The 22,994-nt window shown below is 39.9% G+C and overlaps 1 protein-coding gene across 2 annotated transcripts in view; it reads right to left on the reverse strand.

Annotated features, from left to right (window-relative positions):
* STXBP4 (syntaxin binding protein 4) overlaps positions 1 to 22,994 on the reverse strand; it is a 127,265-nt gene that overhangs the window by 68,066 nt on the left and 36,205 nt on the right. For both annotated transcript variants that reach the window (XM_075216754.1, XM_075216753.1), the window contains 3 exons: positions 17,267 to 17,332; positions 13,972 to 14,148; positions 1,732 to 1,848 (listed from right to left, as the gene is read on the reverse strand). In XM_075216754.1, the coding sequence (XP_075072855.1) occupies positions 1,732 to 1,848; positions 13,972 to 14,148; positions 17,267 to 17,332 (360 nt within the window). The remainder of the gene's footprint in view (positions 1 to 1,731; positions 1,849 to 13,971; positions 14,149 to 17,266; positions 17,333 to 22,994) is intronic.

Here is a 22,994-nt window from a genome sequence, read left to right on the forward strand (position 1 = left end):
TTAGTTGTAATGGTCCATACTATATGTGCATTATGATGGTTAAGTGCTTAGCATTGCTGCTACACAGCATTGGGTTATAGGTTTGACTCCCAACCAAAGCACTGTGTGCAATTAACATGTTCTCCATATGTAGAGTGTGTATCCCCACACACAGTCCAAGAACATGCTAGTAGTGACCCTTGTGCGTTTGAGTGTTACAGTCGTAAGCTTCAATAGAGCAAAGCAAGGACACATAAATTACTCAGCATTCTCTGAAAAGCATTGTGTAATTTGGAGGCGCTACACACATAAATTCTAATTATGATATTGTGTCACAACTGCAATCTGTGGGCGGCTCAGTTCTTACCTTCCTTTTTCGTAATTGGCAGGAAGCATGTCAATGTTCCTCTTTAAAAAATGCACAAATAACTTATTTTCATTTGCAACCGCTGTCTTTGCTATTCATTTTAAAAATGCAACTTGCCAGCTGCAGAAAGCCGCTACAGTCTATTTTATCATTAGGAAAGCCAATACCCCTTTCAGCTGTAAAAAAAATATATACCATTATCTATCTGACAACTTTAACCACTTGAATATAATAAATGAACCTCAATGCACATTCTACTCTACCTGAAAATAGCTAGGGAGAAAGTTATAGTTTAAAGGCAACTAATCAGATTCTGTCATTTTTCTAATGCAGTTTAGGAAATGAAAGTTAACATCTGAGTGGTCGTTGTGAAATAATAAAAAAAAAAGTTATCATCTTTAACTACCACAGTGTCCCAGAGGATGTCTGCAGCTCTTTTCCCGGGCAGTGTTTGGCGCCCTTGGAAAAGCCCACCTGCTTCAGACTGCAGGGGGGAAATTCTGTCCTTAGTATCCTCCAACTGCACCTTGTTTCCTGCTCCTCCTTGAGTTTTCTGCTGTTAAAGAGGGTGATCTACTGCAACTGTGTTATGTAGCAGTCGTCATTAGCAGATTTCTGGTGGCCGTTTTTATTCTTACACAAGTACGCCCCCTCCTTTACTGAGGAGGGGACTTGGTATAATCCAATATGGCGATCCCCAAAGCTCCGATTTACCGGCGCTCTTTGCCGTTTTGGGAGCGCTGGTATTCGTTTTTTTTAGCAGCCTGTCATGGGCTATAATCCGCTTGTCAGCGCTGATCAATTTATGTTAATAAAAGTAAAATAAAATAAAAAACACTATCTTTGTAAGTCACCCGGCTCTCACTGTCTAACTAAATGTGCTCTGCCACCTAACAGAGCACACTGCTGCAACAATTAAGTTATAATATTTAGAGAAAAACTAAATAATTTCTTCCTGTCATAAAAGTAAGAATAACTCCCTTGGGCACTTAGCTAAGACTGCTGAGCTACAGGGGTTGCAGAGGGGAGGGGTTTGTCAGCTTTGATACATTAACAAAGTTAACCTGTTAAATGTCAACTCCACCTCCACTCTCAGAACCCCATGGTAGCAGTGTCACCCAGATAGGATGAAATGAAAAACTACATTTCTATCATCCAAGCTATGTTAAAATGTATTTTTTTTGTGCATGTGTTTAACAGTCTCAATGACCACCAAGTTAGTTACAGTACATGTCCAACATAACAGTCCCATGGCAACATAAATGCCACCATAATGCTATCGCACTGCAATGCTATGCTACAGTCATAAATTCTTCACATTGAGTATAAAGGTGCTAGAAAACACATTTATGTTATAATACGTCAGCTATATGGACAGAACCTACCTCTACAAACTGCAGGAGCTTTTCAGTGGACACTTCAAAGGTTTTCCGAGCCATCTCTGACTTGCGCAATTGACAATCAAGGACAGTGACCCTACGCCTCAAATCCTGTTCGTTGCCCTGCACAAAGAAAGGAAACTTGCTTTACAACATCTGCTTTTCTTCTATAACTGGTCTAAGAGTTTTTCTACACTTAAATGAAAAAAGCAATGATTAAAAATTTCTGCTTGCTATTGATAATTTGTTACAATCAAATATTATAGAATTCAGAGGAAAACTATGGAATGAAAGAAACACTTCATCTTTAGATAAAAGGGGTTTTGATCCTTTAAAATTAATCATAAAACCTTAACACATTGGTTTTTTGAATTAAGTGAATCTTTCTTTCTATGCTTGATCTAATTCCAATAAGATTTTATCCCCATATGGAGTTGAAATCAAGGCAATAGGAAAGAGCTTTATTAAATCAAGTATGAAGATGCATGGAAACAGGGTCAGGATAAGTCCAGTTAAAGAGGTCACAGGGAAAAACACCTGGTATCAAAATAGCAACACCAATCTAAAAACAAACATTAAGCCCTTTAAGTCACCAAACATAATAAGCAGCCTACATGGGCTATTGTATATGGAATACAGTGTATTCAAGCGCTACAATCACGTGTAGTCCTATACCTGCAAGGGTAAACGGTAATTGAAAATAAAGTAATGAATGTCAGCATTAGAGATGGGCGGGTCCGGTTCTCCGAGAACCGAACCCACCCGAACTTTGGGTATCCGAGTACCGAGCTGAGCAGCTCGGTACTCTCCCGCCCGTTCCGAATCCAAATCGAGGCCGAACGTCATTGTGACGTCGTCGGATCTCGGGGCTCGGTTCTCGCGATACTTCAACTTTATAAATACACGCCTCCACAGCAATCCATCGCCATTTGACAGAGGGAGAGAGCAGGGTGTAGTCATAGGCTAATTAGAGCAGGGACAGAGAATACAATATTGTTCTTGCAATTGCTCTAACCAAAATCGCTAGTGCAGAGAGGAGGATAGAGGTTTATTATTTTTTCTTCATATTTGGCACTCCCCAGCGCTTTTGGGGTGTCCCCCATAATTGTGCATAAATATTTCTGGCTGTCAAAAGTCATATCTGTCAGCAGTATCTACTAAATAATTTTTAGCACTCCTCAGTGCTTTTGGGGTGTCCTCCCTAATTGTGCATTAATATTTCTGGCTGTCAAAAGTCATATCTGTCAGCAGTATCTACTAAATAATTTTTAGCACTCCTCAGTGCTTTTGGGGTGTCCTCCCTAACTGTGCATTAATATTTCTGGCTGTCAAAAGTCATATCTGTCAGCAGTATCTACTAAATAATTTTTAGCACTCCTCAGTGCTTTTGGGGTGTCCTCCCTAATTGTGCATTAATATTTCTGGCTGTCAAAAGTCATATCTGTCAGCAGTATCTACTAAATATTTTTTAGCACTCCTCAGTGCTTTTGGGGTGTCCTCCCTAATTGTGCATTAATATTTCTGGCTGTCAAAAGTCATATCTGTCAGCAGTATCTACTAAATAATTTTTAGCACTCCTCAGTGCTTTTGGGGTGTCCTCCCTAATTGTGCATTAATATTTCTGGCTGTCAAAAGTCATTTCTGTCAGCAGTATCTACTAAATAATTTTTAGCACACCTCAGTGCTTTTGGGGTGTCCTCCCTAATTGTGCATTAATATTTCTGGCTGTCAAAAGTCATATCTGTCAGCAGTATCTACTAAATAATTTTTAGCACTCCTCAGTGCTTTTGGGGTGTCCTCCCTAATTGTGCATTAATATTTCTGGCTGTCAAAAGTCATAACTGTCAGCAGTATCTACTAAATAATTTTTAGCACTCCCCAGTGGTTTGCGCTCAGAATGGATTCAAAGCAGTCCACATATGATCTGAATGAGCAACCAGGTTCTGTCACCAGTCCTGATGTTAGTGTTCCCAGTACGTCATCTGGCCAAGGCGATGTCAAACAACAGAGTGTTTTCAAATTAGTGCAAAAAACAAAAACCAAAAAAAAATTTACTGTATTGAAGCGAAAAAGAAGTGTAACTGAGCAAAAGTTAAGTGACGATAAAAAAAAAATTGCAAGCATGCCATTCTACACACGCAGTGGCAAAGAGAGAATGAGGCCTTCACCTTTGGCTATTAGTGGCAGATCCCAAAAAGGTACCCAGCCTACAATTGGTGCACAACTACTGTTACGCGTCAAAGCCGAGCTGCAAGATAACAGTGAGGCATTACAGGAGAATATTTGCTCTGATTCACAAATGACAACAATCCCTGTGGAGAGTCCATCCAACAGTGGGATGTCTAATCGTGAGCATTCTGCTGATGTGTGCCTTAATAGCCCGAGTGTAGCCGGTGATACCCAAATTGAGGATGCCACTTTGGAATTAGAAGAGGATGAGGGGGAGATTTGTGTAGGCGACGAGGGCGCTAATGAGGATGTTGATGAGGATGAGGTTGTTTGTGTAAGTCCTGCACCAGTGGCAGCAGTTCTGGCACGTGACAAGAAAAAGGCCATTGTCATGCCTGGGCATAAAACAAAAAAATCCACTTCTTATGTGTGGAATTATTTCTACCCAAATCCAGACAACAATTGTATAGCCATTTGTAGTGTATGTGAAGCCACAGTCAGTCGAGGGAGGGACCTTAACCATCTTGGAACCTCGTCTATGTTACGCCATTTAACGAGAGTTCATGGCAAAGTGTTGGGAAAAGCTGAAAGTTCTTCCCAAAAGAATACAAGCACTCCCTCATCAGCTAAGACCCTTCGCTCACCGACATACCGACGGCTACAAAATACACCCACCACACCATCCTCATCAATATCCTCAGTAGCGCTCGGAGTTAGCCCGGCATCCCACTTAAGGCTGGATGACTCCGGCACTATTATTGATTCCTCTGAAGAAAGCGTTAGTCCTGCTGCTGCTGTTGCTGCTGCTGGGGGTGAATCGTCATCCCAGAGGCAGGTTAATAAAATGAGCAGTCCTACATTTCAGCAATTAACTGTGAAACAATCATTTGCGAGGGGAAGCAAATATGACAGCAGTCACCCAGTCGCCAAGCGAATCACAGACGCCATGGCTGCAATGTTAGTGTTAGATCTGCGTCCAATCTCCACAATAAACGCAGCTGGTTTTTCACAGTTAATTGAGGTTTTGTGTCCGCGTTACAGAATTCCATCGCGACACCATTTCTCCCGTAAAGCTATTCCACAACTATACCAAAAAGTGTGTAAAAATGTAGAGATTGCGCTGAAAAATGCCATTCTGCCCACTGTTCACTTAACCACAGATATGTGGACAAGTGGAAGTGGCCAAACCAAAGACTATATGACTGTGACAGCCCACTGGGTTGGTCATTCACCTTCACCAGCAGGAACAGCAGCAGCATGTACACCACTACGTAACATTTGTCACAGGCAGGCCACTCTTTGTATCACCGGCTTCACTAACAGGCATACGGCTGACAATTTGTTACGCAAACTGAGAGATGTGATTGATGCATGGCTTATACCACTCGGACTCTCCCCAGGGTATGTCATTTCAGATAACGCCAACAATATAGTGCGAGCATTACAGCTGGGTGATTTCCAACATATTCCCTGTTTTGCTCACACCATCAACTTGGTGGTGCAGAGCTTCCTACGAAATAACCGTGAGGTGCAGGAGATGCTTTCGGTGGCCCGTAAAATTTCAGGCCATTTCAGGCATTCAGCCACAGCATGTAGGAGATTACAGCAGCTCCAAGAGCAGTTTAACTTGCCCTGCCACCAACTTAAGCAAGAGGTGGTAACTCGGTGGAATTCCACCCTGTACATGCTTCAGAGGATGGAGGAACAGCGCAAAGCCATCCAAGCATATTGCACAAGTCATGACATTGGGAAAGGAGGGGGGATGTATTTCACTCTTGCACAGTGGGGAATCCTTTCAGTGCTGTGCAAGGTGCTGAAACCATTTGAAGTTGTGACATGTGAGGTGAGTGCAGACTCTGCTAGTTTGAGCCAAGTCATTCCTTTAATTAGACTATTGGAAAAGCAGCTTGAGAAAATGAAGGAGGAGCTGAAAGCAAGCAATTCAGCAAAGTATGTTGGCCTTGTCGATCAAGTACTTAATTCGCTTCACAATGATCCTCGAGTTATTAAGATCTTGAACTCGGATCAGTACGTTTTGGCCACTGTGCTTGATCCAAGGTTTAAAACCTACATTGAGTCTTTACTTGTAAATGAGCGAGATGTGAACTTTTGCAAGGAGCTATTGCTCAGCAAGTTGGCCGCTGAACTGGGCCTCGGCTTGACGACGTGTCCTCCTTCACTTTCTCAAGCTGTTGCTCGTAAAAAATTAAATTTCCAAAAAAGAAGCAGGGAAGACACAGGGGGCAGACCAGAACAATTTAACATCTGGGCTGGTTTGAAGGATTTTTCAAAAAAATGTGACACTTTGCATGTTTATACTCATATTGGATGGAGTTATGGGCAAAGGATGGTGGAGGATTACTTTCAAGAGGTAGTTGATATGGAAATGTCAGACAGTCCCTTTCCTTACTGGGAAGAAAAGCAGTCCATTTGGAAACCCATGTACAAACTTGCTTTGCAATACCTAAGCTGCCCACCCTCCAGTGTGTACTCTGAACGAGTGTTCAGCACAGCAGGGAACTTAGTCAGTGATCGCCGTAGAAGGTTACTTCCCAAAAATGTGGAGAAAATGATGTTTATAAAAATGAACTACATCTTCCACGAGGAAGGCCTTCACCATCCAAGCACTGACTGTTCTCTAATGGCGGATTCAAGCGGCGATGAATTGATAGTCTGTGATGATGACGTACACACTGATGAGGGTGAGGATGAAGCTGAAGATGAAGACGATAACATCTTTTTAAAACTTTCTATGTAAGTGTAGGGTGCAATCTACCCCCAAAGAGGAAAGGGACTTGTGGCATTTCCATATCACATACCATCTTGAAAGGCTGCTGTTAGGGCAATTTATCCTTAAGGGTAGGGTGTCATAGACAGAGTGACCCTAAACTGGCTTTGTCCATTTTTCATAATATTGTACAGTCTATAATGGCTGAATTTTTGGGTATTTTATACAAGTGGAGGGGGGCCTAGAGAGACAGAAACCAAACTGGCTTTTTCCATGTCAATTAATATTGTACAGTCTATAATGGCTGAATTTTTTGGTATTTTATACAAGTGGAGGGGGGCCTAGAGAGACAGAGTGACCCTAAACTGTCTTTCTCCATGTCAATTAATATTGTACAGTCTATAATGGCTGAATTTTTTAGTATTTTATACAAGTGGAGGGGGGCCTAGAGAGACAGAAACCAAACTGGCTTTCTCCATGTCAATTAATATTGTACAGTCTATAATGGCTGAATTTTTTGGTATTTTATACAAGTGGAGGGGGGCCTTGAGAGACAGAAACCAAACTGGCTTTTTCCATTTCTTTACATATTTAACTATAAGTGTAGGGTGTAATATACATTCAAAGACGATGGCTGCATTGCCAATATGCATAGATGGAGAGGAAGACAATCTGTTTTGTGTGTAGAATAGGCCTACCAACGAAGAATTAAACTGTTTTTTTGGATGATTTATTACCTCAACAATTAGATTACTTGTCTCTAAAACAGTTGGAGCACTAAATTGGGTTAATTTAGGCCCAAAAACATGGATTTTCCAAAAAAATAGCAAAACAAAACCAAACAAAACCAAAACCAAAACACGCAATGGCGGTTTTGCAAAACCAAAACCAAAACCAAAACACGACGGTAATCCAGATCCAAAACCGAATCCAAAACCAAAACACGGGGGTCAGTGACCATCTTTAGTCAGCATGCTGTGACGCAAAGTTAATAAGTGTCTCTAATTAGTCAATCTGGCACTGGAATGCGCAGTAAGTGTCTCATAATAGGGGGTCTTGCTCCTTATAGATGTATGTCCCAGGCTGTGAGCTTGATATGTTCTTCGGAGTGGTCTGGTGGATTGGTGACCGTTGCCAGGAGCATTGGTATGTGCTGCTATGAAGGAGGTGCAATTAGGTTTACAAATCACAATTTCTTGCAAACTGTTTTTTTCATGGTGTGTAGATCGGCTACCAAGTCAAGCACTGAACCGTGCTATGCTCACCTCCAGCCCAGAAACAGAGCTCAGTAATTAGCATACAGAGAGTACATAATAATAGGATCTCATGTGGATGAAACGGTGGAAGAAAAGGAAACCCTTTTTGTGTTAATAAATGCAAAGTACACAAGACCATAAATAAAACACACTTGACCTTCTTGGTAACAAGTTTTTGGAAGAGAGTCTTAAATGAATTTGTAATCCAGCTATACTTTCATATCCATAGCATCATATTGGCTGTATCAGGAACATTAAAATAGGGTTAAAAAGCTCTAAATGATACAAAACCAAAAGCAACATATCCGTTACTTTCACAATCACCCTGCACAAGCAGGATTGGTGCTTTCATTAGAGACATGAATTAATCATTTTTTTACATAAAAGCTTTTTCTGGAACAATTTTTAATGATCAAATATATAGGATCTAGTGATTTATGTTCAGCAGCATGTCATGTCTGCTGTCTCCTACTGTACAGATACAGCTGTTGAAATGGCCTGAGGCCCCTCATCTCTACACCCTATATGTAATTTTTTTCTCCTTGGTTTCTTTTATGTTTTCTGCTCAAGAATGGAGTGTGACAATGTCTGCTGGAGAGTTGACTATGTAATAGCAGACAGCTTGGCCAGTTACAGTGCTGTTTAACTATTAGGTATTTTTTAGGAAATGCAGAGTTCACTGATGGGCTGCTTTAGTTCACTGAAGAAAAGCAAACAATTCCACAATTGACTGTTCTGCTTCCTTTTTTCCCCACTTGCCACACTCCCAGCTAGTACTACGTCACTGTGAGTACAATCTGTTCATATTAGGCTCAGTTGTATAGTGGGAATCAGAGCGACTCTATGCTATACAATAACAAGGGTCAGTAAGCACTAAGGGGTTAATAAATATACAATTACACAATCACTAAGGGGTTAATGCACAATCACATACAATTACGCCCATGCATCAATAAAACTTCAAAAACCTCTCTGATACAGGAGAAACAACTCGTCTCACATAGGTGAAAAAACAAATTGTTGAAGCATGCACAAAATAGCATAATATATGCAAATGTAACAAGGAAGCATCTATCGACATCTGTGGAGCATTCGCAAACAGTCAATCCTAAGCATCTTGCTCTTGGCGACGACCGTCGTCATCATTATCTACTATTTGAACCTGTCCTTGTCAACTTGCAAACAATATGGCATGAGCAGGTGTACATATGCCTGTGTTCTGGTTGTTATCAAGTCACAATTGTAGTAACATGCACTTACTGTACTTGCCCTATGCTACAACCCCCCCTTTACCCCTCCCCGGCGACCTCTGCAGGCAAAAGCGTGCGTAAGTGCCAGAATAACGGAAATCTGTATAGGTTTTTGGGCATTCTATTGAGGTACTTCCAGTTTAGATAAAAATGTAAGTGCTGAATTGAATTCCGCACTGCACTCATTTATGACCATGTGTCTTGTACCACTCATGTCTGTTGTGAGTATTATCCATTCTGCCTCTTGTCTTTAACTTTGGGCTTTGTCACCAACTGAGAGACCCCCTGGTGGCGTTTGACAGAGTGATGCCATGATTGTACTACTTTGCCCAAGGAATGATCCCTATGGTGGAGATAGTTTACATGCCAGAGACTTGATCTTGATAGAACTCTGACAGATATACTTAGTTCTTGGACCCCCAGAAACTGTATTTTTGGGATGGGATGGGATGACTTTTCTCCTCGTTCACAATCCAGCCATGATCTTGTAGAAAGATTATCACATGAGTAGAGTTTCTTTAGATCTACAAGTTTGGGAGAACAGAATTTGTTTAATGTAGTGCACTTACATTCTCATAGTGTCTTTGCAGTTAGTCAATAACTGACTATATTGAGATACAGTCTCTCAATAACAAATACTGGTGCGGTAATTTCTTGTACACTATATAGTTTCTATAGATCACAATATGCTTTGAACTCCCCACCACTAGAATGTCATCCAATAGGGCCATATCAAGACTCCTTGGTAAACATTTCAAGTTCTGGCAGGTGAACTGAAAGTGCTGGCCCAAGACACAGAACCTCAGGAATGTTAACTGTAACAGGCTTATGACTATAGGCATCAAGAAAGTCTATGGACGCAAGAAAATCCCCTTCGCTGATGGCCGAGGGAAGGGGGGGGGCTCATATGCACATATTCCATGAGAAATTGTCTGGTAAGGACAATCTAGTTGAGCCTCTTCAAATCTAGAACCATGCAAAATGTTCATGATTTTCTGACAAGCAAGAACCTGGAATAGAAATCTTTGCCTTCTTCAACTGCATAAACAAGAGAAAATGCATGAGCCTTTCTTAACGATTGCTGACTTTATGGTAAAGCTACCAATTTTGTTAGGGTTGACAGGCTCACCTCTGTGCTGACAAGCCGAGAGAGTACTTAGGTAGTACTTACTTCTATCTTGTGGCAAGTGTTTATATTTACCCACAGAAGACTTCTGTATGACCGTGTCTAATATGTCTCCAAACAGCAAGAACCCTTCAAATGGGATATTGGCTAGACGATTCTTGGACATAGCATCTGCTGCCCAAGGGAGCAAACAGAGAGCTCTGATGCCATTGTTCTTGCAGAAAAAGCAATAGTTTCTAAAGATGCCCCACACACAGAAACACTTTGCCTCTCTGCATAACCTTGATGCTTTTTAACATGTACTGTCTGCTCACTGTTTCTTGGACATATGTATGAATTGTTTCTCCCCACAATCTAAGTGCCCTGGTCACTGAGTCCCTAGCCATGCCAGATGTCAAAGTGGTTCCAGATGCCAAACTTCCTAAACATGGGATCTCTCAGAGAACTCCCATCTTCATTAGGGATAGTAGTTCTGGATAACATATCAGTTACAGTTGTATCTACGTTTAGGATCATGCTGCACTTCCAAGCCACCTCATTAATAACTGGATACATCCATTCCAATCTCTAAGTTACAGTAACAGTAACACTTGTCCATCTGTGCCCATTCTTTATAACTCAAATCTTTCACCACCTAATGTGTAAGGAGAACTCTACCTTTTCTAATGCAATCTTCAAAAAGGGATTTAGGAGTCTCTGTGGCAGTCGGTTGCTTATCCATAGCCATAGATTTGTATATATGCTAAAGCAAAATCTGCACATTGGCTAAATTAAACATTCTAGGTGATTTTCTGATCTCTATTCATTAGTAGAGGAATCTTTCAAATTCCCCAGAGAATCGCATTCTGACAGTGAGCATCTTTCCCCTATATCCCCACTTGTCTAAGACCTTGCTCACTTTAACCCCTGAATAGCACTCACATCTTCTTAAGTCACAATAGTTTCCCTCATTCAGCCTATAAGTTCCTTAAACTGCTCAGGGGGAGAGCTTTTTTCCCCTTGGGTTGAGAATTGCATGTTGTACAAAAGATTCACTCAGACTCAATAGTTAAACTCCAGAAACTCTACATTGTTGCATCTTGCTGCCCTTTTTCTCTTCCACAGGCTCTACAAACTAGCTAAAGTGAATATTCACATAGAATCAATCACCCCATCGGCTGTTTGGGATTTGACTCATGCTCCATTCTGCTGTCAGCTGCATTTTCTGTAAACCAAAATGATTGTTTTAAATGGTTCCCAAAGCAGAGAACACTTCAGAGCAGTTCTGTCCCCTCCTTTCGCCTGGTCTCCATCTTGGCGCCTTGTGACCAATGATGTGGCTCATGCATGTACAGACCACAAAGGTCTAAAACTGGTGCCAAATTGAAAATACCTGCACCAGATATGCTTACTGAAGCAGCAGACTGGTGTCCCCCATATAGCCAGCTCAGTCCTCGGTTTATAACCATTGGATGGTGCATTGTCAGGACACGAGAGGGTAAGGCCCTGCACTACAGAAAATAAAATACTACAAGACCTATCTACTACTAGAAAGGGGAGAGGAGGAGCTGCCTCATATACCATCCGTTGGGTGTTTTCTAACCTGTCTCTACCTAAACTGGAAAGGGATCCTACCCATTGCAATGGCTGACATGGAGTATTAAAGAGGAAATGTAAATTTTGCTGCTAATGGATTAATAAAGAGGTGAATGTCAAAGGTTAAGTTTGCACACTGCCCTAGGCTACTGTTTTATTATGACATTAGTCTCCTTCCAAGGACACTGGTATACACAGGGTGCCTTGTCTGCAATGTAGATGTGCTGACTGATGTGATGAAAACTCAGCAGAAATGAAAACAGTTTGCGATAGGACATAATTAGTATTATCACTCCAGGCATACTCTTGTAAAGCTGAAGACACACATTGTGGCATAGTATGAAACACCTTCCTCGCAACTCTTCATTTGTCACCTTTTTTTTTTTTCCAATAAACTTGAACGAAACGAGATCCAAGTTCATCTTAAGGTGTGCACATTGAAAGGCCTATAAACATTTTATTTTTATTTCTATTTTCTTGCACTTGCAATAAAAGTTTCATTTTAAGTTTCTCGGCAGCCGCAACGCTGTTTATTAGAATTTAAAGTCCGATAGGGTTTCCTCTTGTTTCATAGGCTTGACTTCATCGTAAGGATTCCAAATTTTAGGTTAACTTTACAAACCAACTCGTGTATCTAGTGCATCATTACTTTCCTAAGTATACATGGCTTGTAATTTATACAAAATAAAAATACACATAACAGAACAATGTAAAAGGTAAGGAAAAGTCAGGAATTGGGTCAGATTACAGGCAAAGCAACATAAGTATAAGTAAGAAGAACAAAAAGGAAAGTTTATTTATATAGCGCAAAAGATTCCGTAACAACATCCAGCCAAAAGCACAAGAACGCAGTAAAATGTGTGAATACAGCTAGGGTAATATCAATTTAAGTACATGGAAATAAATTGTGACACTGAAACCTGTAACTTGCGAAAGGAAGTAGATTGTTGTTTATTTTAAATCACAATTGTCAGCTTCGATAGGTAGCTTCGGCAACTAGCAGCCAGATATTTAGAAAGGATAAATGAAAGAACTGAAGATAAAGGGTTATGTCCAATAACCAATTCGACATGCTTTAAGAAAATAGTGATCATTATAAATGATTACAAAACTGTTTTGACCATGGCACACTGGGTGTGTGGTCCCTCTGGGGCATTTCTAGCACTTTGAAAGCGCTAGATTGCTCACATGCCTGTTCCCCTCCCCTAAATAAACACTGATACTGCTTGCACACCTGTTCACCACTGCTCTGGTGTGCAGAGAAAGGTGAGCAGGCCGCACTTTCCAACATTCCAGCAGTCGGACAAAAGACCTGACTGGCGGGAGAGTCCATTAGAATCAGGACTGTCCTGTCTAAATCGGGACAGTTGTTAGGTTAGCCTTTATATTTATTACATTGAGGTGAGCCCCTCTGAAACTGTTAAATCATAAAATAGGAAAATCATCTAACAAAGCTCTGTTCGTTTTTAGAAGGACGAGATTGATCCCTGGAATTAAATTGGTCCCAATATGGAAATATAAATTCTCAGATCACTACTACCTGGAGAACACTGCACAAAGTCTGCTTTTTAGACGTGTTTTTCTGAATGGCAGGTTCCCTGTTCTGACCAAACAGAAGGTATGGACTAAAATAATAATAACTATCCAATCAAACAAGTTTGCATCACGAAATGGGACGGCTTAATAAATGTCCATTTCTTCTGACATAGGAAAAGGAAGAAATCAATACTTATGAAAAATAAAATCAGCGATACAATACCATTACTAATGCCATGTTAATAATGTAAATTTAACAGGAGCGAATAGAGTTCTCAACAAACTTCAAGACATATTGAACCTAAAACAGCAGTTTTCAATATTCCCTTAATATTCTCCCTGCAAAGCAGATCCTTGTCTAATGTACAAACAAAATATCCATGTAATGTTTTGCTTTTGCAAGGCAGAAAAATAAATAAAATAAAACCTACTCTGCAAAGAAAGGGTCATAACACCTGCACTGTCCTCAATGCTGCAGATTACCGTGAATACTGAATAACACAAGACAAACACTGACCTACTTTACAGGAGCAAAGGAGAGCGAGAGGATCATGTGACTGTGACGAGGGAACCATGGAAACAGGAGGAGATAGCTGGTTAGCTTACTTTAGTTTGGCCGGAATGATCAACTAGTTGAGCTTTGAGTTCCATTATTTCAGCTTCCAGTAAGTGGATTACTTCTTCATAGTCCATCTCCATGCCACGAGCTTGTCTCTGTGCTACTTCTGCTAGGTGAATTCTGCTACGCAGAGCTCTCGTCTCCTCAATGGCAGCTTTGGCTTCCTGAGTAGAGCAAAAAATAAACATCAAAAAGTTACATGTTGTATAACAATAAGCACAATAGGAAACAGAACATGCCGGCTAATAAATACCATATAAGTACCACAAAATACAATGTAATACAAAAAGATGGCTGTTACCAAGCATCCTCATATATTACTGTCCAACGTTTACCAACTTTTTCAGATCAGATACGCACTAATATTTTGACCAAGTATTTCTAAACTCCAGTAAGGTGAAATTTGAACATATATGTTACAGGCAAGTATGCATATGATAGGGTTTTCCATAAAGACCATATCAAGGTTTATTCTAGTTCTCATGTTGCTGAAATTTTTAAACATTATTTTGCCAAATTTAATAAAGACAAATGCATTGGATATTTAAAAAAAAACCAGCCCGACACATTTATTATTCACGAAGCATATGGAGCATGCTGTTATTTGTGTTCAGAGAAGCAATCACTGTGCGGTGGGAGCTTAATGGAATGGGTTTCCATGGCTGATCAGCTGCATGCAAGCCTCACATCACCAAGACCAATGCCAAGCATCAGATGGAGTGGTTTAAAGCACATCGACACTGGACTGTGGAGCAGTGGAAACGTGTTCTGTGGAGTGACAAATCACGCCTCTCTGTTTGGCAGTCAGATAGGCGAGTCTGAGTTTGGAGGATGCCGGGAGAACGTTACCTGCCTGCCTGCATTATGCCAACTGTGAAGTTTGGTAGAGGAGGGATTATGGTATGGGGCTGTTTTTCAGGGTTTGAGCTAGGCCCCTTATCTTCAGTGAAGGAGAATCTTAATGCTTCAGCATACCAAGTCATTTTGGACAATGCTATGCTTCCAATTTTGTGGCAACAGTTTGAGGAAGGCCCTTTTCTATTCCAACAAGACTGTGCCCCAGTGCACAAAGCAAGTACTACAAAGACGTGGTTTGGTGAGTTCAGTGTGGAAGAACTTGACTGGCCCGCACAGAGCCCTGACCTCAACCCCATCCAACACTTTTTGGATGAACTGGAACGGTGATTGCGAGCCAGACCGTCTTCTCGTACAACATCAATGACTGACTACTGCTCTACAGAATGAATGGGCACAAATTCCCACAGAATCACTCCAACATCTTGTGGAAAGTCTTCCAAGAAGAGTGGAAGCTGGTATCTCTGCAAAAGGGAGACCTACTCCATATTAAATTATAAGTATTTGAACACAATGTTGTTACAGTCCCTGCTGGTGTAATGGTTAAGCGTCCGAATACGTTTGTCCATACAGTGTATATTTGGTGACTTTTAACACAGAAATTCCCCTTTGATCATATAATATATATATATATATATATATATATACACACACACACACACACATATACATATATATATATATATATATATATATATATATATATATATATACACACACATCTACACACACAAAATGGCACGCTAAATGTAGGTTACTTTCTGTCCTCGACTTCTGTGTAAAGACATTTTCGCACTTAAACTGATGGCGAGGGACCTGTATAACACTACTAATCACACAAAGAAAGTAAGAAACTTCAAGTCGAGTTCTCTTTTACATGAAGCTGTATGTTTAAATAATTCCCTTGACGTCAGACCTCATCATTGAAAGCAAACAAAGGATTAAATTAGCAAGGCAAGTTGAAATATGAAATATAGTGGCTCACAACAAATAAAAGTAATGAGTTTTACAAACATAAATCAGCAGTCAACAACAGAAATTAAAACTAATGAATTATTCGAATATCTCGTACACAAAAACCAGGGAAAATGGCCTATGATGAAAAATTATTCTAAAATATATTCTGGGAAACATTTTGTCTATAAATACATATTGTTTGCACAAAATAAGTGAAAAAACACTTCACGTTGATAAACACTTGATGAAACAGTAATTAACATGCTGTTCAAAGATAAATTAAAATGTAGCAGAGCTCCTAAGATCTTGTGAGTTGGAATATTGACCACTAAGTAAGCACCAGCTTTTGTAGTGTATTTATTGGGTTTCTGTTTGGTTTCTTTTATCTGCTGTTACAGTCATTTAAAAGTGAGATATTGAATAGACTGGTCAAATTTAATTTGACCTTTGTTAACAAAATGGATTATTTTCACATCAGGCTCTGAGAATGATAATCAGGCTGCATTAAACAAACTAGAATATGTGGCTGAAGGTTATTGATGGAAGCGGGAAAAAGACATAATGTTCTGCACATTTTCATTAGTTAAAAAAAAAGAAACATTGACAACATATTTTAAGCCCTTTGCTATACTCAGTAAAACATCTTTTTCTCTTGTACTTACAAGTAGATGAATGAAAAACAAAAACACAATGTCTCGTCAGGACCACTCAGGACAAAATTATTACTTTGGGCCTCTCTTACTAAAATAAATGTTCTTTAATATTTACTCCAGATGCTGTATAACATGGTAAAATAAACGTTGCGATGAGGATGAAGCAATACACTAACTACTCAAAGCCTGTTGGGGTTCTACTAGTAATTGGACAAATTCAGAAACAGAACACATTTTCTGCATATAAAATCATGACGCTGGTCCTTTAAGGTGTTGTGGCTACCATCTATTTTACAATCAAGGCTGGTATTTCCTTATTAGATTTGCATGCAAAATCCATAGTACAGATCCATAGACTCATAGCATAGAAACTATTTGCATTCTAAATTGTAAATTTGCAGCCCAAATGCTCTTTTGTGACTTCATACACCTACTTTTACATAAATGTACCAAGTTGTGTGTGTAAGTGTATGGATTTGCAGGCTATGGTGGTGGTGACTGTTGGGAGGAGTTGGATGGATAGGTGACATTCCTTGCTGAGCACAGATTAGCATGTGGGTGCATCTACTTTTGTGTTCTGTGAGAGGAGATTATTTTTATACCAGCATATTTGCCCGTTTGTATAGCATAAATTACAAAAATTTGCACTGTGCATGCCCACAAAGAGAGGACACGTAAGTATACTTATTAATTAAATAAAGTTCTAATGAAAATGAAAATTACACTGAAACCAGGTAAACTATCCTTCCAGTGAGCCCTTGAACGCTGGGGGCCCAGGGCAAATGCTCTGCACAAAAAGAGGTCCTACCATACCCACCTGTTTTACACTCGTAAGCTCTGCGGACAGCTGGCTCTTCTGCTTTTCAGATTGCAAGAGCTGTTCCTAGAATGAAAGGGAGAAGCTGTTTTATACATGGTAACATTAGCTAAAATACCTTTGAATTATTCTTGAAGCACGACACAATAGCCTTGTGTTGAGTCACTACCAGTAATGGTAATTACAATTTAGATTGAACCACTTTTCTCATCCTACCTGCTCTTAAATAATCACAATTGTAAGTTGTGTTGATGTTTTGTTTTTTTAAATAACAGGTTTCATTCTAAACCATTTGAATTTATTAGTGATTATTGTGCTGCAATTGTGGTTTCCAACATTATTTCTATTTTTTAGAATCTTATTCTAAAATTCCATTGGTGGAAAATAGTTCACAGAATATCTTTCATCTTTTTGTCTTAGAGACCCCGGTCCATTATACAGAGGGGGTGGCAATGTTGCCACTCTAGGGGTCCAAGAGTTGTTCATCGTCCCAGCTCCCATAGTAAAGGGGGCTTTGAGGAGAATGCCAGGACTAATAGTACAGGACTTGTAGTATTTGGGATGTAGGGGGAACATGATGGTTTTCACTATGACAGAAGCCCTCACTCATGGGTCTCATAACTTTCATGGGAACCAACCCAGGCTGTCTGCTGCTTGGGGTGGTTGAAGATTTGGGGGAGCTTATGCACTTTATCCAATTTTTTAGTTAGCTATAAGCAGAGCGTTTCCCATTGATTTCAATGGCCTCCTTTGTGGGGATGGCAGTTGACCATCTTGAGATTGTTGTTTGGTGCTAGCATTTACACATATAAGGGCCTTATTGACATTAGACAAGTAGCCGCTAGTCTAAATATAGCATTATACTGTACTTAGACTACGAGTCTCACTAATAACTAGAGACTCACTTTCAGATTAGTTAATCATGGACCTGGGGTACTAAACTAAATAATATTCTGGATTGTTATTAGCCAACAAGCTTCAGCACTGGTGAAGACTATTATATTCACGAACGAATACCAGTTGTTTAAGCACTACGGAACTGTACTTTTTCCTGCAGTAAATGGCAATAATTGTATACTGGTAATCTGTGCACTGAATACTTCATATTAAAACACAGCCACTAGAAAGAACTTATCTTGTCTAGAAACTTCAACTTAAAGTGAACAAAACTTTCACTATGAACAGTTATTCAGTATCACTTTATATTAAGCGAACTTTGTAGTGACATCCAGTATGACATCATCCCTATTATCCAGGACCCACATCCTACTTAAACCTAAAACGACTGGGTAGCTAATTAGAGCTTTTCACCAAATAATTTTGGGGTACTTATCGTTCCCTTGAAATATTTTTTTCCTATTTAAAAACAAGCCTACTTAATAATACAAAAAGTTAAAAGTTTAGACTAGTAAACATCATCACAGCTAGCCCCAACATAATTTGCTTATTTTTACTGTGTTTGCCCTCTATGCATAGCTATTGCTGTCCCTGCTCAGACATACATTAAAACTCCAGTTATATATTTGATTCCACACTCCTTGACTTGAAAATTACACTGAAATCTAGTTTTATTTTTTAACCCTACTTCTCTTTTATAGAGTAAGTCCAATCATTTAACTGGTTCTATAAATACCTGTAACCAATTCAACTAAAAAATGTTGGAATCACTGTGAATATGCAGATGTAATGAATAATTAAATTAAATGATAATGCTTGCTACAAGGTGTAATCAATGTATGCACATTGTCCGAGCAGACAATCTAGTGGCCAACAGCATCTTCACACAAAGGCTTATCCAAAGCTGTGGTAACAAGGTCTGGGTGTATAACACACGAGTTACCAAGAAAGGCATTTTTTTTTTTGCACCTGGTGTAAAACAAAAATATAAAAAAGGGTGAATGACTGGGAAAATGTAGAGGGAACATAGAGATTTATCCATACTTACCAACTTTAGAAAGTTGGTTTCCGGGAGCCTGCCGGGGAGGTGGGCGTGATGGGGGCGGGGCTCCAAAATGTGCGTCATTTTGGACCCGCCCCCGTGACGTAATGATGCACTCGCGTCATTTGACAGTGGGGGGCGGGGCCAAACGCCGTGATTCACCGGGAATCTCGGCGTTTGGGACCTAATTCTGCCAACTTCACTAGGAAGTGGACACTTCCTAGTGAAGTGGGCAGATCCAGGAGATTGCCACACTCTCCCGGGAGTCCGTGAGACTCTCGCAAAATGCGGGAGTCTCCCGGACATCCCGGGAGAGTTGGCTGGTATGGATTTATCAGACCGCATAACAGCTACATTTTTACTACTGCCTGAAGTGCATGTAAGTTACTTTTACTTTGGTGGCACACAAGACTGGAGGACACTCAGAATTTAAAACTGACTGATGACAAAGCAGCCTCTTTCTTCTTACAACTATCTGGGGAGACTATAAATTTGGGAAAGGTGATTTGAAAGGGATAAACAGTGCGTAGACCTGTGTAAGCCCAGAGATAGGTTTTCTCAAGAGGGCTGCATTCCCATCTCATAAAAGCAACAAGATCAAGCACATCTATAACATCATCAACATTTATTTATACAGCGCCAGCAAATTCCATAGCGCTTTACAATTGGAAACAAACACAGTAATAAAATAATACTGGGTAATAAAGACAGACAGAGAGGTAAGAGGGCACTGCACACAAGCTTACAATCTATGGGATATATGAATGTGTATGGCACAAACAATGGCACACAAGTTTTATCAAGTTAAATTAAGCTGGCCTCTGTCACTGTTCCATAGCCTGATATTCAGTTCCATATTAAGAACGAACTAGGACAGCTCCCACTTGTGCAATGAATGGGCATCCAAAGAAGTCAAGATCACTAATCAAAATGGCACACACCAAAATGTTCTATAAACATTTATAGAAAATCAAAGTGATAAAAAGTACCTATGAGTACAGAAATTATGGTAGACTTGCTTGTCTTTGAAAATGTGCAACAATCGTCAATGCAATATGCAATATGTATTTAGCAACAAAGAAACCCACCAAATGCAACTTCCCCTAGGTGGATAGACATAGCATTTAATAAATATTTTTTTTTATATATTTCCAATTATCATTTTCCTCATTTCAGTTGGACTTTCTTGCAAGTATCAAGATCTCCATGACCTTCTATTCTGTACAGTAAAATGCACTTACCATTAAACTGTTTTTCCCTCCATGATTGAGCCTAGTAATTGGTAAAAAACCAACTGGAATCATTAAGTTGGTTGAGTCTAGAAGAAAAAGACTGCTGCTTGACGCACGCCACACTTTTGATCTCATTATGAGATGATGTAAGTCCCCTCTTGGCCAGATTATAAAATCTCACATGTATTAAAGTAGAAAGAAGACTACTCATCATTCATAGTAGAAGCATCTGCAACAAAGGTCACTTCAACCTTGAGCCTCAGTCAAAGTGATAAGCAAGAGGGGAGTTAAAAACACCACTGCACTGTAATATTATATAAATTAGTTTCCTACTACTTCATTATTGAAGCAGTCGTGGTCTATTCTGTCTCCTGGGCAAACCTACAATTCCAGTCATCAGAAGTGTATATAAGATAATGAGCTTAGAAGCTACTTCTGTAATGTGGAAAGTTAACACTAAGGAGAAGATTCATTTGCCGCTGATGATAGAGATTTCTGTCAAATCTCTGCCGCAAAGTGTCTCACAGACGTTCCGGAGACACTTTGCGGCTAACTGAATTCCCCCGTAAGGGAAACAAATCAATAGCAAAGAACCACAGTGCACATACTTAAGAATTGTTATGACCTTGCACTAATTAAAAGTGGGCAGCACGGTGGCTAAGTGGTAGCACTTCTGCCTCACAGCACTGGGGTCATGAGTTCAATACCCGACCATGGTCTTATCTGTGTGGAGTTTGTATGTTCTCCCCGTGTTTGCGTGGGTTTCCTCCGGGTGCTCCGGTTTCCTCCCACACTCCAAAAAACATACTGGTAGGTTAATTGGCTGCTAACGAAATTGACCCTAGTCTGTGTGTGTGTGTGTGTGTTAAGGAACTTAGACTGTAAGCTCCTGATGTGAGTGAGTTCTTTGTACAGCGCTGCGGAACTAGTGGCGCTATATAAATAAATGGTGATGATGATGATGAAGGCAAAACAGGTAAGCAACTGCAGTCAGCTGACTGAAAATGTCATCGTTTGGAGTGAGCAGCCAGTTTCATAAAAAAAAAAATGGTCCATTGAGAAGTCCAGGATACAGATTGCAGTGCATAAACCACTCATCACATATGGTAATGCACAATTACGAGTCTAATGGTATAAACAGGACTATGGAGCAGTGCAGGAATGTGGTATAGTCAGCTGATCATCTTTCACTGTTCTTGACATACAGATGACTACTCCTGTAGCAACAACCTAAAGAACTCTACACACCCAAGTGCTGGTTTCCACCAGTAGAGGGTTCTGGTGGTTCCCTAATGTTGTGGGGTACATTTTCCTGGCATGGTTTGGGTGCAGTCATTCATTTATAAGGTCAATGCTAAATCACTCCTTAGTGGTACTGAGTGATCAACTTCACTCCATATTGCAGCACTTCTTTCCAGTGTCTTCCAGGATGACCCATCCACAGAGCACTAGCTTCACCCTATTATGTGATAAGCACGACACTGGCCTTCTGATCTAAACCCAATCAGCCATGTCCATAGAATCATGTTTGAGCGGGTATGTGTGTCTAATTAACGTCACTCATCCAACATCAAGTTTTACACAAATCTATAACATCAAAATAGAAGGTGAGCCATTGCTGTGCTGACACCCATACCTATCCTTATTTAACCTGGTCTGAAAACTATAATATTATGTTCTGTAGAAACTATTAGTTTAAATATATTAATGGGAAGAGGGTCATGTCAAAATTTATTTATGCGCCCTATATCAATCTTCTTGCCGAACATACTTAATGCACTTATCTGAGAACTGCTTTGTTCAAAACTTATTTTATGGAAAAGCCAAAAAAGTATTCCACTAATTACTGTTCCTACCTCCCCACACCCGTGTTGAAATATATGACTAACAATTATTTTGCTTAATATTAGCCACAGTAACTTAGCAACTATCTGCACCATTTACCTAGACATAGAAGGCAGTGATAAGCTCTAAGAACAAAAGAAGCTTTCACTGAACTTATCAGCGCCAATTTGCTAGGAACCACAGCCTGCCATAAACACAAAAAAATCTGAAAAACGCAAAGATCATCTTCTTCATTTATGTGGATGGATAAACTGCCAGAGCACCACTACCGTGATATAATTTTCTAGTAGGGAGCACATTGTCCAAAATTCTAATTCTCTGTATTGCTGATTCTCATCTGAGTGGTAACACAAGTAAATGAACATGGTCCAACAGCACTGCACATTTTTACATTAAGAGATAATTATTAAAATACTAAAATACAAATGTAGTATGACACATGAGCTGGTAGCCATGTCTTCCATTAAGATAAAAAGAGCTTATATGGGGAAATATGCCTGGACAATGCTGCAAGATAAAATCTGAAGCATCGGTTTATCCAGAAGCCAGGATGTAAAGGACAGTAGGTGCAACAGTATCTAAATATTTCTTTGTTCTAACTTAAATGTTGGTGGCGATTGTCCATGTACTCTCCAAATCCTTAGTGTCCACAGTGTAGATGTTAAGGAAAGAGGTACAGGACTGTACTAGAGATGTACTGTTGCAGAGGTGC

This window comes from Mixophyes fleayi, chromosome 6 (assembly GCF_038048845.1).
Source record: "Mixophyes fleayi isolate aMixFle1 chromosome 6, aMixFle1.hap1, whole genome shotgun sequence".
NCBI classification, from domain to species: domain Eukaryota; kingdom Metazoa; phylum Chordata; class Amphibia; order Anura; family Limnodynastidae; genus Mixophyes; species Mixophyes fleayi.